The sequence below is a fragment of the Erinaceus europaeus genome, chromosome 10 (genome assembly GCF_950295315.1).
Source record: "Erinaceus europaeus chromosome 10, mEriEur2.1, whole genome shotgun sequence".
Lineage (NCBI taxonomy): Eukaryota > Metazoa > Chordata > Mammalia > Eulipotyphla > Erinaceidae > Erinaceus > Erinaceus europaeus.
Genome location: NC_080171.1, coordinates 55,444,043 through 55,455,949, shown reverse-complemented (window position 1 = coordinate 55,455,949; position 11,907 = coordinate 55,444,043). Strand labels below are relative to the sequence as shown.

Here is an 11,907-nt window from a genome sequence, read left to right as displayed (position 1 = left end):
CTGTCAACTCTAAGGCAATAATCGTGAAATGCTTTGAAATAAATGAGAGTGTTGGAGGCATTCTATTTTTGTATCCTAATATTAATATTAATTTAATTTGAGTTTAGTGTAACTTAATTTTGATAGAGACAGAAAATACAAAGAAAGAAAATGAAAGTGATCATATCACTGAAGCTTGCTTCAGTAAAGTTCAGGTAGGGCTCTAACCTGGGCCTTGCACAGGGCAAAGCATCACTCTATCCAAATGAGCTATTTCACTGACCCTGAGGTTAATAGACTAAGAATAGTGACTGACTGACCTACAATGGACATGGAGTATAAGGCAATGTAATGTACTGAATTAATAATAAATTGAAACATTAGAATCACTGGGACTTGAGATAAAAATTCAAATAATAGATATCAAAGCTCTAATTGTATATATAGAAAGACTTTTTGGGTACATATAAATGATTTTACCACATTGTTACAACTTGAAGACTTTCTTTAATTGTTACCATTACAGTTAGAAGGTAGTCTTCCACTAACTTTCATTTATTTCATTTCACAGAGAATTATGTAATTAAATTAAAATTAGCAATAGTCTCCAGGAATTCTTGGGTTCAGCATGGTAAATGAATATACCTTATTTTCTATCAGTTTGTTCTATTTCCTGTATTTGGAAGTAACCTTAGTTTTCTTTATTTATTTTCATTGGTTTTGTTTTGTTTTTCCAAAACACTCTATACCCAGAGTGACAAACTGCTTAGGAAAGTTAGTAAATTGTTCTCCAAAAGAGAAAGATGGACTGAAATAAAAATTTTGTGTATATGTGGAGCTGAAGTCTCACACCTGTGGGATTCCACTGCTCCTGGGCTGACTTTTTTCATTCAGCTAGAGTGACAAAGCTGAAGGAGAGATACCTCAGTACTGCAGTTTCTTAGATGCTTTTGCAGTCCCATGTGGTGGTGGTGCTGTAGTTTGAACCTAGGCCTATTGCATGGCAAGTCATGTCTCTTATGTGGTGAGCTAGATTTTGGTCCTAAAATAAAAACTTCTATGTAAGAAAAAGTAGGAGTGGAAACTGACAAATAGATGTAGTGTGTGCATTGTGTATAGTTAAAAAAAAAAAAATTTGACTCTAACATAAATTTTCAATTGGAAACCCCACATACACATAAATTGTGTCACTGTAGATTATCTACAAAGTGGATAATATGCTCATGGATTATTCAGAGCTGACTGTAAATAGTTTAGCCCAAACAGGATACTTGATCCTACCAGACGGCAGTAAATCACTCACTTCTTAGAGGCTTAGCATTATTTTCAAGCTGCTGTCAGATCATTTAATACACGGAAGGGAGTAATTTCTTCTTCCTAAATTTCTTGTGAAGTTTGGTCTGTCTACATTACTTCAGAGGCTTAAAATGTTATTTTTCCATTTTCACCAAATTAGGCAAAATATAACTTGATTTTAGGATGAAAGGATTATGTGTAAGTCTTCATTCGTAGTATGTGAACTAGGGAGGTAAAATGGTATATGAAAATAGAATTTCTAGGAAAGAAATCAAGACAGTCAAACCTTTTTGTAAAGAGCAGTAGGAAAGTGTGTAGAAGGCTTTGATGATATTCCAGTAATACGCGGAGATATAGCAAAATAGTCTGTGGTTAAGACTGTCAATTAGCAATTTGAATGTAATATGCATTTTACCTGTGGTCATTTTACTGTTTCTTGTGTACAGTAGGAAGACATTTTCCATTACATTATATCAACTGATTTCTAATATATATCATTTTTTGTATAGTTTATTTTGCATAACATCCTTGATTAATCTCCAGCCTTGAGGTGCTATTTATTAAATTAGGGATACAGCCCACTAAATTAATAAATTGTTACTGTAGAAGCACTCTTGTCTCCTGAATGTATAAGTGCATTGCTTAAATTACTCTCAGGGAATAATTTACACATGAAGAGACTCTGATGGTTAAGAAAAAAAAAATCTTTGTATATGTCTTGTCTCTGGAAATAGTTCTGGAATAGGTGCTTAAGTGAGTATTGGAACAATTGGTTTTTCAAAGTAGTAATAATTTACTACTATTCTGGGGACCACAGCACATTATCTTAGCATCATGAATTAAATATATTAAAAATGTAACATTTTAGGCCAAAAATTTCTTAAGAGTAAGACCATTTCAACTGAAAATATGCTCATGGTTTTGAAGCGATATATTCAGCTTTCTTTGATTCAAAGGCTTTTTTTTTTTCCTTCCTAGAGCACTGCTCAGCTCTGGTGGTGTTGGGCTTGAACCTGGGACCTTTGGTGTCTCAGTAGTGAAAGTTTATTTACTTATTTATTTTTTGGTATAAACATTATGTTATCTCCCCAGTTCCCCCCTTCTTATTCTTCCTCCTCCTCCACTTTTTTTTTTGTGCCTCTAGGGTTATTGCTGGGGCTCAGTGCCTGCACCACGAATCCACTGCTCCTGGAGACCATTTCCCCCCCTTTTGTTGCCCTTGTTGTTCCATCATTGTTGTGGTTATTATTATTATTGTTGCTGTTGCTGTCGTTGGATAGGACAGAGAGAAATTGAGAGAGGATGGGAAAACAGGGCGAGAGAAAGATAGACACCTGCAGACCTGCTACCGCCTGACTCCCCCTCCACTTCCTTTTTTTCTTTCTTAATAGAGCTACAATGTTTGCTTCGACAGCATCTATTATTAAAATTGGAATGATACAGAGAAGACTAGCATGGGCCCTGGGTAAGGATGACATGCAAAGTCATGAAGCATTCCACTAAATAGCTACAATAGGTGAACACAGAAAAACTTTAGATCAAGGAAAAGGAAATTAGGTCTTGGCTGCTGTTGCAACAACAAACACTACCCTCTCATATTATTTTAAGTTAAAAAAAAAAAGGTGAAATTGAGGGCAATCACTCCTGACTTTTAATCCTGTGCTATTATTTTTTTGTCTTTGTGAGATTTATGTCAAATTTTTAAACTATTTGCTTACATGTAACACTAGGTTTTATGGACATTTTTTTTTCCCCTCCAGGGTTATTGCTGGGGCTCTATGCCTGCACTACCAATCCACTGCTCCAGGATGCCATTTTTTCCCTTTTATTGTCCTTGTTGTTTATTGTTGTTATTACTGTTCTCGTTGTTGGATAGGACAGAGAGATATCGCGAGAAGACAAGGCGAGAGATAGACACCTGCAGACCTGCTTCACCGCTTGTGAAGTGACTCCTACTGGAGGTGAGGAGCCAGGGGCTCGAACCAGGATCCTAACGCCGGTCCTGTGCTTTGTTCCATGTGCGCTTAACCCGCTGTGCTACCACCCGCCCTCCCCCCCCCCAGTTTTATTTTTTGGCAACTTTTAAAAAGATAGTTTTGGGTGCTGGGTGGTGGCACACTTAATTGAACACATATGCTATAATACCCAAGGACCAGGGTTCAAACCCCTGGTACCACCTGCAAGAGGGAAATTTCACTGGTGCAGCAGGTATGTATGTATGTATGTATGTATGTATCATCTACCTACCTCCCCCTGCCCTCTCAATTTCTGTCTCTATCCAATAAACAATAAATAAATAAATAAAATATTTAAAAGAGATAGTTTTGGTGAAACTCTTCCATTGGATCATAAAGTCTGTGACAATAGAAGGAAGCTCCATTGTTGTTATATTCTTAGTGCATAGACCTGTCTTTAGCACCACGGAATAGGCAAACATAATTTTTGTGAATGAACAAAGAAGTGAATCATTATGAGAGAAGTTATTTATTGAGCCTAATTTTGAGAATATATCTTTTTAGTGTTTGCCTTGTTTTCTGATCTTTCTCTCCCTACTTCCCCCCACATCCTAACCCCTAGTATTCTTATATACAGTAAAAGATAAGCAATGATTATTTATTTATTTAGCCTCTATGAATCCACTGCTCCTAGGGGCTATTTTTCCCATTTTGTTGCCCTTGTTGTGGTTGTTATTGTTGTTATAGTTGTTGATGGATAGGACAGAGAGAAATCGAGAAAGGAGGGGAAGACTGAGGAGAGAGAGACACCTGCAAACCTACTTCACCGCTTGCGAAGCAACCCCCCTGCAGGTGGGGAGCCTGTGGGCTCGAACAAGGATCCTTATGCCAGTCCTTGCACTTTGTGCCATGTGTGCTTAATCCACTGCATTACCCCCCGTAATGATTAATTTTTATTGAGTATTTAAGTTTAAGAATCAATAACCACAATAAGTAGATACGATTTTATGAAGAAGCAAAAACTATTCCTTATACTCTAATTACTCTTTAAAGTTGTGCCAGAAATAACCAAACTGGCCATAGTTTTAAAACTATACAAAACAGTACTGGGTAAATAGAGTGGTTATTGCAAGTTCCTCCCCCCAACCTCCCCACCCCCCTGCTAGAGCTGAGTAGTGCTCTGGTAAAGCAAGCAAGCAAGCAAACAAACAACTGTGCAGGACAGTTACAGATAAAAGGACTGGAGCCCTGGAAAAGGATGACAGAGGATCTAGTGGGGGCTGTATTGTTATGTGGAAAACTGAGAAATGTTATGTATGTACAAACTGTTGTATTTACTGTTGACTGTAAAACATTAATCTCCCAATAAAGAAATAAAAAAATGAATAAATACACAAATAAGTAAATAAGTAAATACATAAGTAAGTAAATAAATGAATAAATAAAAAAAGGACTGGAATCAAGGTAGAGGTGGTGGTGCTGATGATGGTGTTATTGACTAGGAACAAAACAGGCATTTTATTTGATATGATAGTATCAATTATTTTGCTTTTCTGCTCCTCAAAACGAACCCATACTACATCATGAATTTTGGTAAGATGGTTGTTTTTTGGATACAAGGTTTTATCCTTTAGTACTTTTATTAATTTTTTTTGTATTTAATGCTAAAGAATTTTACCTTAAATTTGCAATAAGTTTTCTTCTGAATTCTGGCAGATGGCACAGTGACAAGAGAGCAATGGATCTACAAGCATGAGGCCTCTGAGTTTGATCGTTGGCATCAAATGTGCCTGTTAATAATGATCTGGTTCTCTATCATCAATCTATCAATCTTTACAAAAAAATGTTTTCTTTTAAAGAAACAGCATTGTTCCTATGCAAAACCAACCAACCAACCAAAAAACCTTTCATGCCTAAAGCTCCAAGATCTCAGGTTCAATCCCTTGGCACCACTGTAAGCTGGAACTGATCAGTGAGTGCTCTGGAAAACAACAATGTGTGTGTGTGTGTGTGTGTGTGTGTGTGTGTGTGTGTGTGTGTATTTGAAAAGGTTATCTCTAAAAGATATCTAATCTCTAAAAATATCTCCAAATATATAAATATATCTCTAGATCTTTAAAAACTATATTTAATGTTAGAGATAGAAAAGGAAGAAAGAGGGAGTGGGGGGAAGGAGGAGAGGAGGGGAGGGGAGGGGAGGGGAGGGGAGGGGAGGGGAGGGGAGGGGAGGGGAGGGGAGAGGAGAGGAGAGGAGAGGAGAGGAGAGGAGAGGAGAGGAGAGGAGAGGAGAGGAGAGGAGAGGAGAGGAGAGGAGACAGATCGGAAGATGTAGTGTCAGAAGATCAAACAGCCTGGGTCCATGGGCATGTAAACCCTGCACTCTAAAGTTAAGTCATTTGCCATGTCACTGCACAATGTTTCTATAATTACAAAGCCAAGTAGCCAAAAGGTTGTTTCTCATATTTCTACCTCACTTTAAAGTTCCAATTTCACTAGATATGCTGGACAAAAGTAATGTTATTTGTGTTTTGATTGCATTTTAATTAAAATTCAAGTTATTAGTAGGTTATAAGTGGTAAATTAAAAGACTGGCGTACAATCCTTTACTCAAAAGTCAAATCTAGAGTTTTGGGGGTTGTGTTTTCTTTCTTTATCCCACCTCCCAGTCTTTTTGTTGTAAAGAGGTCATGTAAGGACGTTGGTGAAAGGGCTCTGTGCGCCATCTACTGACGGAATATAAATTCCAGAGTCTGGAGAATGAGAATTACCCTCTTTGATTTTTAAAACATTCTTAGAGAAAGGAGGGGATAATGGGAAAAGACTCCCTTTGATACTATGGCCTTTTTTTTTTTTCTTCCTCTAACTCTTGCAATAAATCCAAATTCTGAATTCAAAAAGGAGACAACTGTCACTCAGCACGAGTGAGTGACAGAATCCAGAGAGAATCCAAGAGAGCTTAGTTGACTCCATTTAACCAAATCCTGATATTAACTTAAAATAATCAGATTGTTGTTTCTCACCTCTGTACTAACCTATATTCACTTGTGCAGTGGTTGCTGTGTTATAGGAAAAGGCTTTACTAAGGACACATCCAGAGTAACGGTCAGTTTCCAGTCATATTGTAAAGGTCTTCTGGCCAGTTTACTTCATTAAAAATCTAATAAGGCACAGAATATATTAGGTCCACTCTTCAAGTTTCTCTCATGCAGTCTGCTTATGTGTATGTAAACTTTATCTTTATACACAGGTATACCTACAAGATAATATGCATCTATGTGCACGTGAGCATTTTGAGTACTCTAAAATCTTAGACTTGGATTAATATGAATCCCTTCCGTTGTTCTCCACTCTAGGAGGAATCCGGTAGATGGTTGGGAGGAATTGGGGATACTTAACCCAGAGAGAAGTTGTCTTGGTTTTAGTGAGGGGTTAGGGGTCCGAGTGAGGGTGGAGGCAGGGGTGTAAGGTATCAGTTTTAGGTTAAAAACTCGAGGCTTGCTGAAGTATAAATTAAAATTAGCCCGTAATGACATTGAATGATTTGGGTTATCTTTTTTTTTTTTTTCCTGAGCAGATGATCGAAGTGGAAATTAATGAGGACACTGGGTGTTTCCAGGTACACTTCTTCCCCTCCACAACGCTCTCTTTAATCTGAGGGCCAACACAATCTGCTTTCGTGGTTTTAAAAAAGAAAAGGAAAGAGGAAACTGCCAGAAAGAATCAAAACTTGAAAGTTAGCAAAGTGGGAAGACAGAGAGAAGGTTGAAAGAAGTCGAAGATTTAAAAGTTGAGAGGCTAGGAGAAAGGGGGAGGGGAGATAAAATAAAGACGGTTAAAAAAAAGGAAAGAAAGAAAAAGAAGGGCTTAGAAGATGAAAAAAAAAAATCTTTAACGAACCTAAGTCACACCCATCTTTCACTTTCAAATCAATCGTCTAGATCTTATCCATTTCCTTTGTGGAGGTTGTCTGCATCGCTAAGGGCACATAACTCTGTTCTCTCCCCGTCCCACGCGTGGCTACGCTATTCCACCCCAAGGCCAAAAGCACCCCGAGTGGGAACATCCGCCTGGCTTCGACTTTGGGAACAATCCTGCGACTGGCTGTCATTTGAGAGCCAAATGGGGTTAATACCCAGAGGAGGGGTTACGTTGGCTGACACCAATACATTTAAAGATTATAATCCAATTTATGCACATTACAGTCACTATGAACTTTAACTGCTATTTGAAGACTCCCAGTTTACCCCGTATGCGTCCTCAGAGGTCAGTCCTCCGCGTTCTAATGCAACCCAGCAGACTGTCAGGAGAAACCTCCCGAAGAAAACAACTCCATACCCGCTCCTGGAGAGTCCCCAACCCGCATTTCCAGGTGTCCCGCTTTCACCTGGGCACCGCCTTGTGGTGCCTCCCACCTCTGGGCTACCTAAGCGGTGGGGGCGTTCCCTTGGAAGGAAGTAGTGTTCTCATTTCTCTTTCATTCATTTCATTTTTTTTTTTTTTAATTTGGTGTCTCTGTGGCAGTGGAAGAGGGGGCGGGGAGTGAGGCTGGTGGGCGGGTGCCTGTGCGAGAGCCTGGAGCAGGGGCCCAGGGGGCTTGTCGCCGGCCACAAGTCTGGGCGATCGCTTTTGGGTGCTTTGTATGATGGCATTGCCTTTACTCTCTCTTTAAATAAGTTTGTTTGGGTGTGCGTACTTGCCTTTGAAGTACAAAACCGCAAAAAAAAAAAAAAAAAAGACACAGTGGAAAGTAAACGAAAGCCCCCTTCCTCCCTCCGAGCGAGCTAACGCCCTGGACTTGAAGGAACGCCCCTTCTCCGGCTGCTGGGGGCTCAAGGCAGTGGCTGCATTCCAGCAGTTTTAATCCTTTTTTTATTGTAGGGCCAGAGGAGTTTACACAGGGGTTGGGGCTAGCTCCCCAGCAGACCACTCCCCCGGCTCCAGCGCCCCTTCCGTACTCCCCCACCCCCACCAGGAACCTGTTACTTTAAGCCCGGCGGTCCAGTGTGGGGGTGCGGGCCGCCGGGGTTTCGGGAGGTGGCGGATGATTGGCTCTTTCGAGCTCCCCCTGGCTCGCTCGCTCGGCCTCCCCGCGCGCTCCGCCCCGCCCGCGCGCCCTCCCTCCTCCCGGAGAGGCTCGGAGCCCGGGTGTCAGGCGCCACGGCGCATGCTCCGGAATCTCATCCACTGGCCCTGGAGCTGCTGCTGCTGCTGCTGCTTTTGCTTTTGGGGCTGAGTTTAATAAGCGAGCGAGCGAGCAAACGCGGGGGGGTGGTGGAAAAAAAAATAGGCAGAGAATGTCCGCCATCTACCCTCCGCTCCTGGGCGCGCTCTCATTCATAGCAGCCTCTTCATGAATTACAGCTGAAGGGGGGGCGGGGGAGGGGGGGTACCACACAACACCCCAGCAAACCTCCGGGCCCCCAGGCATGGCTAGCTCGGTAAGTACTTGCAAATAATAATAATAATAATAATAAAATCCTCGCCTCCCCACCTCACCCTAGCCCCACGCTGCCTTTTCTCCTTTGCTCTGCGCGGCCGCCGCAGCCCAGACAGCGCCAGCGCTCCGCGATTCCAATTAGAGAAAGGTTGGTACGGCTTGCAGGGAGCTGCCGCCTCTCTCTCTGCCTCGGATCCCTCCCTCCTCCCCCCACCCCCCGGCGCGCGCACACACACACTCACATACACACACACACACACACACACACACACACACACACACACACACACACGGCACACGCACACACACACACTCGCCCCTCCGCCACCACCCCCCCGCCTCCCTCCTTCCTCGTCTCTTTGCAGTTGCAAGAAGCGCACTCTCGCTCACACGCGTGCACACACACACACACACACACACACACACACACACTCACTCGGTGGAAGGAGGCGAATAATAACTCAGCCATATTTCTGCCGCCGCCGCCGCCGCCGCCGCCGCCGGGAGCCGCGGGCACAGTCCGGGGACACGGCGAGCAGGGTCTGCGGCCGCGAAGATGGTGCGTTCTCCGCGGCGCGCGTGTGTAGCCGTAGTGTGTGGGCTGACAGCGGCGGGGCGGCACGCAACTTTGCCCCCCGCGCGGGGCTGTGCGCAGTTGGGGCTCGGCAGGCTGCCCTGCCTTTCTGAATTTAGATTTTTTTTTTTTTGGAGTGGGGGGTGGGGAGGTGTGGATGGTACTTTGGGGCCACTTTGGCTCTTGGAAGTGTATTACGGGGGGCTCGGTGGGGTGGGCTTCTCGGATCGCGTGGTGTTTTTCATGGGAGGGCGGTTTCGGGGTACCTTAAGTTATGAATGCCTCGGAGTGTTTTCCAGCGGGCGTGTGTGTGTGTGACGACGTCTCATTTTTGTTGTGCACGAACCCAGTGGTAAGAGCATGGGAGTTTGTGCCCATCAGAGGCTGCCTGTAGTTTCCATTCCTCCTGGCACAGCGCTCTGCACACACACGCACACGCTCACGTACACAAAGACTTCCTTGCTGTGTGCCTGTCTCTGCGGTACTTTCGGGGAGGGGGCTCATTAGAGCCCCCCCCCATTGGGTTCCCTGTTACCTCCCCTTCCACACCGGGAAACCGCCCGGCATTGCCTCCTAATTGTCTTGTAATTTGTTTCTGATGCATTTGTTGTGCTTGTAGTGTGCTCTCCCTCATTCCCCCCCTCGCGCTGACCCTGGGATCCCCTCTCCCCTTCCCAATTGGGGGTAACATTCCGTTACTATCCTGGCTGGTGTGAATCTGGGCTTGGGGGCGCCGGAGGTTGGGCGGACCCAGCGAGGTGTATTTGGGGGTGTGGGGTATGCGCGCCCACGCGCGCGTGAAACGTGGATGCAGAGGGCACCGCCGTTTCCTTTTATGTAGGTTTCAAGGAGGGGGGAAAAAAATGTCAGGCGCAGTGTTCAGTGCCGATCGCGATCGCGATCGCTGGGTCGCCTTCCTGTTGTTCACGGCTGTCTTTACTTCTCCTGCCCGCAGTGTGCCGTGCAGGTGAAGCTGGAGCTGGGGCACCGCGCCCAGGTGCGGAAAAAACCCACCGTGGAGGGCTTCACTCACGACTGGATGGTGTTTGTGCGCGGCCCGGAGCACAGTAACATACAGCACTTTGTGGAGAAAGTCGTCTTCCACTTGCACGAAAGCTTTCCTAGGCCAAAAAGAGGTAGGGCTCGAATACAAAAGGAGCTTGATAAAAAAAAAGAAAGAAAGAAAGAAAAAAAAAAAAAAGAAAAATGTCTTTGCTGGCGGAGAAACAATCGCTTGGCTCGGCGGTCCAACCCCCCCCCCTTTCCTCCCGCGGCGCTCGCCCGCCGGCGTCGCCTCGGGATGGGGGGGGGGTGCGCGGCTCCGCGGCCAGGTCCTGGCTCCCGCCCGCGTGCGCGCGTGCGACGTGGGCTTGTGAAAGTGACTGCAGAGAAAGGACCGTCAGGTGTCGAGTGTTTATTCATCCCCAGCCAGCCCTCAGTGGTCCTCTGGGGTTTGCCGTGGGTTCTGTGGGGAAGGTGCAATTAGTTGTTGGGTTTGGAGGTGTGGGGAGTGGGACTGGAGGGAATAAACAGTGCGCCTTTTTTTTTTTTAATCCTAGAGAAATCGAGATTTACCTGTGTTATTAGCAAAGAATACTACACGTGTTGTAATTATTGCTCCCACTTGAGAAGTCTCTTTGGTGTCTCCCTGCCCACCTCCTTATGTAGGAGACTGTGTTGCTAATTGGCCACAATTTTTTTTTCCTTTTTCTTTAGCTTTATCGTCTCCCACTGTCAGGATTTTATGTTTCGTTGGGGAGCAGTTAACTGCTCCTTTGCTTTTGAGTGGCTTTTCATAGTGTCTGCCTGGTGAGATCTGTCGGGAACAGAGTTCCTGCAAAGGTTGAAGCTAAGTTTTGGTGTAGTGGGGTTGTCTTGCCTTGTGCTTACGACCTTTCCACTTTGGGATTTAGCCTTCGTGTCTAGTTTGCAAAATCCTGCTCAGTCTGACGTCTCAGACCTTGACCATAAAGGACAGGACAGTTTGGAAAAAAGGGGAGAAAGAATGAAAGAAAAAGACATGGGGTGCTATTTAAAAAAAACTTTAAAGAGGGTTAGAGGAGTCCTGGTCTCTCTTCCCTTCAGCCTCTGGAAAGCAGTGCCTGGTTGTTTTAGTTGGATTAGTGGAGATAACAGTACAAATACAATAAGGTGCTTTGTTTGTGAGCAGGTTTATTTGTCTAAGTCTACACAATGGTTAATAGTTATCTTCCATTTGATCCATAATCTTTATTGGCATCTAGAACTCCTGCAGTTTCTTAGAGTAACATCATAATAAATCCATTCTGGTTAGGATTGCGTGGAAATTATTGGACATTCAGGGGCAGGATAAAGAAAGGAGAAGTGCTATATGTTTGAGGTGTCTGTGAATGCTTATTTTTGTTTCTAGAGCTCATGAAATAGGCTTATGTTTTGCCTTTAGTCTTTAAAAAAAATTTTTTTTTATAGCTTCTCTGAAAAACTTGAGCAGTTGAATTGGATGGGCTTTTCTGTATACTTCAGTGAATAAATCGAGCTAATAGAAGGTTGAGAATGTGCATGTCTTATAGAAAATGCCATTTAGATATTGTTAACATCTGATACCAAATATAGCCAGAAACATACTTCGTATTTCCTCAAAGCTATGGGAGAGAAGATGAATATTGTCAAGTTTCTTTCACTGTATG

General features: G+C 43.7%; 1 protein-coding gene and 1 non-coding gene across 4 annotated transcripts in view; both read left to right on the top strand.

The window, feature by feature from the left end:
- Positions 1-2,675: 2,675 nt before the first annotated feature.
- Positions 2,676-2,781, top strand: LOC132541051 (U6 spliceosomal RNA). The gene has a single exon (XR_009552241.1). It is a non-coding gene; the product is annotated as a U6 spliceosomal RNA (small nuclear RNA).
- A 5,613-nt stretch (positions 2,782-8,394) lies between these two features.
- Positions 8,395-11,907, top strand: part of MLLT3 (MLLT3 super elongation complex subunit) — a 334,490-nt gene continuing 330,977 nt past the window's right edge. The window contains exons 1-2 of one of the 3 annotated variants that reach the window (XM_007535666.2): positions 8,395-8,668; positions 10,197-10,377. In XM_007535666.2, the coding sequence (XP_007535728.1) occupies positions 8,657-8,668; positions 10,197-10,377 (193 nt within the window). In that variant the 5' untranslated portion in view covers positions 8,395-8,656. Of the gene's footprint in view, positions 8,669-9,069; positions 9,227-10,196; positions 10,378-11,907 lie in introns of those variants that run through there. The other 2 variants (XM_060199632.1, XM_060199633.1) reach the window with 2 other exon arrangements.